The sequence below is a fragment of the Phytophthora parasitica genome (assembly GCF_000247585.1).
Source record: "Phytophthora parasitica INRA-310 unplaced genomic scaffold supercont2.22, whole genome shotgun sequence".
NCBI lineage: Eukaryota > Oomycota > Peronosporomycetes > Peronosporales > Peronosporaceae > Phytophthora > Phytophthora nicotianae.
Window position 1 is genome coordinate 376,689 of NW_008649008.1, and position 2,013 is coordinate 378,701.

The following is a 2,013-nucleotide window of genomic DNA, read 5'->3' on the forward strand; positions in this document are numbered from 1 at the left end:
AAAAAGAACCGAATATTCTGTTTACGATCGTAGCAGGTCATACACGTGCCGTAAACCATGAGACACGAGAATTATACACGATTCAACACTGTCCCACCAATCCCTACGAGTGTCGGTAATACCGACACTCGACTCGGTATTTTAGTTTTCTTTCGCTCGATCCACGTGGTAATACAAGGTTGCAAATCGATGATTGCTCTAGCCCGCTGGATGCCTTCCAGACGTAATTTAGTACTAACAACAAATAGCGATGTGCTTCAGTCACAGATGAGCAGGCAGGCTTGGGCTAATGGGACATTTTAAATCATATATGCATGTACCGTTTTGATGAAAAATGGGTAATTTAGATAGTCTTTCCGGCTATTCTATACAACAATATATGAAGACCCTCCAGGATCGAGAAAAGTGTATTACAAATGATTACTAAAATGTATGTTGGCCATTACTATGGGCTGCTGGGTGCCGGCGCTCGACTAGAGTTTCTACATGCGTTCAGATTGCCTGCCCGCGTTGAGAATATCGATTAGAGCCTCAAACGTGCCTGTCGGTGACACTAGTATGGATACTACGCAATCAGCTCACCCACCACTAAACGTGGACCAAGTGTCTAGTAGCTCAAGCTCCGGTCGAGAGAAAAAAAAATCAATCCGTACATGCAGCTCTAAGCAATTTTCGCAATCGATTCCGGCCTTTTTTCAGACAAGGGTTAGTTGTTTAACAGTGGCTGGTCATCTAATATGGTGTTCTTTTGCGTCAGTTCGACGACCTGGACATCGGTTCTCAACCTGCCGGCGAAGGCGGCTTATATTGTGCTAACATTAGGAGCTGCAACGATGAACCTCTATATAATAACAGTCAGAGCCAGCATAAAGAAGATCCGTTCTCAACTGTTGCGCTCATCACTGAAGATTTCCAGCTCGATGAGGTATCTAGTCTCGCCAACATTTGGGTACCCACACTGTCGAAGGTGACTTCCGCACGTTGAGGCGAGCGAAGGATACATATGGAGGTCGTCGAACAGATATGCTGTAGAAGGTGACCGCCACTCGAGATAGTACGTCACTCTGAAGGCTTTGGTCAAAAAGATATATTAAAATAAGAGAGAAAGTGGTAGCGTCCTAGTTGTAAAATGTAAAGCGATTGATGCGTGTGAAAGCATAGCTTTACGAACCTTTATCTATCAGGAAGACTAGCCAAATTCAAGCGCTAGCAAGCTGGCCGGATATATGACGCTTTTCAACGCGAACCAAAAAAAAAAAAAATCAGTGTAAGCTTGAATACGGGCGTACCAGCCACCACGAATTCGAATCCAGCATTTTATAAACTGACTGCGCAACGGATTCGAGCGATGTTATGCAGGAGGGACTCGCATCCACGGCAAACTCGAATACAGACAAGCTGGACTCGTGTAAGGCCAACTCGAGTACGGACATGTTGGACACGTTCACGACGAACTCGCGTACTGGCGAGCTCACGCTGGATTTCAGTACGAATGGGCAGGACGCTTCTACAGCCGACTCGAATACGGACAAAATGTGCGAGATGTCGAGTCCGAGGTCTAGCACAGGTCAAATTCGCTTGGTTTTAACTGAGCATTTTTTTTTTTTTATTCAAAGGGTATTTTGGCTTTTTCTGTTCCGAGCCCATGCCTCGAGATAAGATAAGTATTTAGGAACATAAGGTACTGCGAGCGAAGACACAACAACAGCGTGCTATTCACCATTGGCCTTTGCAGCGCAGTTTCTTGGACCTCAGTTTGCAATCTCCTCCCCAACGCTCAAGAACCAAACCTACACGAGAGAATCTCATGCGTTTCACTCAGTTTTTGGTGGTGGCCACTGCGTCGTTCTTCCTTGCCAGCGATGTTTCTTCGATGACCGCCGACTTGAACCAGGACTCGAGGGTTGCCTCGCCCGCCAACCCAAGCCAGCGACTTCTGAGGGTCCACCACGCAGCTATCGAAGCCGACTCTGAAGACGAAGAACGATCTCTGACTACGCGGGAAATGAAGAA

General features: G+C 46.5%; 1 protein-coding gene across 1 annotated transcript; it reads left to right on the forward strand.

Annotated features, from left to right (window-relative positions):
• Positions 1-1,353: 1,353 nt before the first annotated feature.
• PPTG_10563 (hypothetical protein) lies at positions 1,354-1,659 on the forward strand (the record flags this gene model as incomplete). Its single annotated transcript, XM_008905937.1, has 2 exons — positions 1,354-1,535; positions 1,617-1,659. 2 exons carry the CDS (start codon positions 1,354-1,356, stop codon positions 1,657-1,659), a joined length of 225 nt encoding a protein of 74 aa, XP_008904185.1.
• Positions 1,660-2,013: the final 354 nt, after the last annotated feature.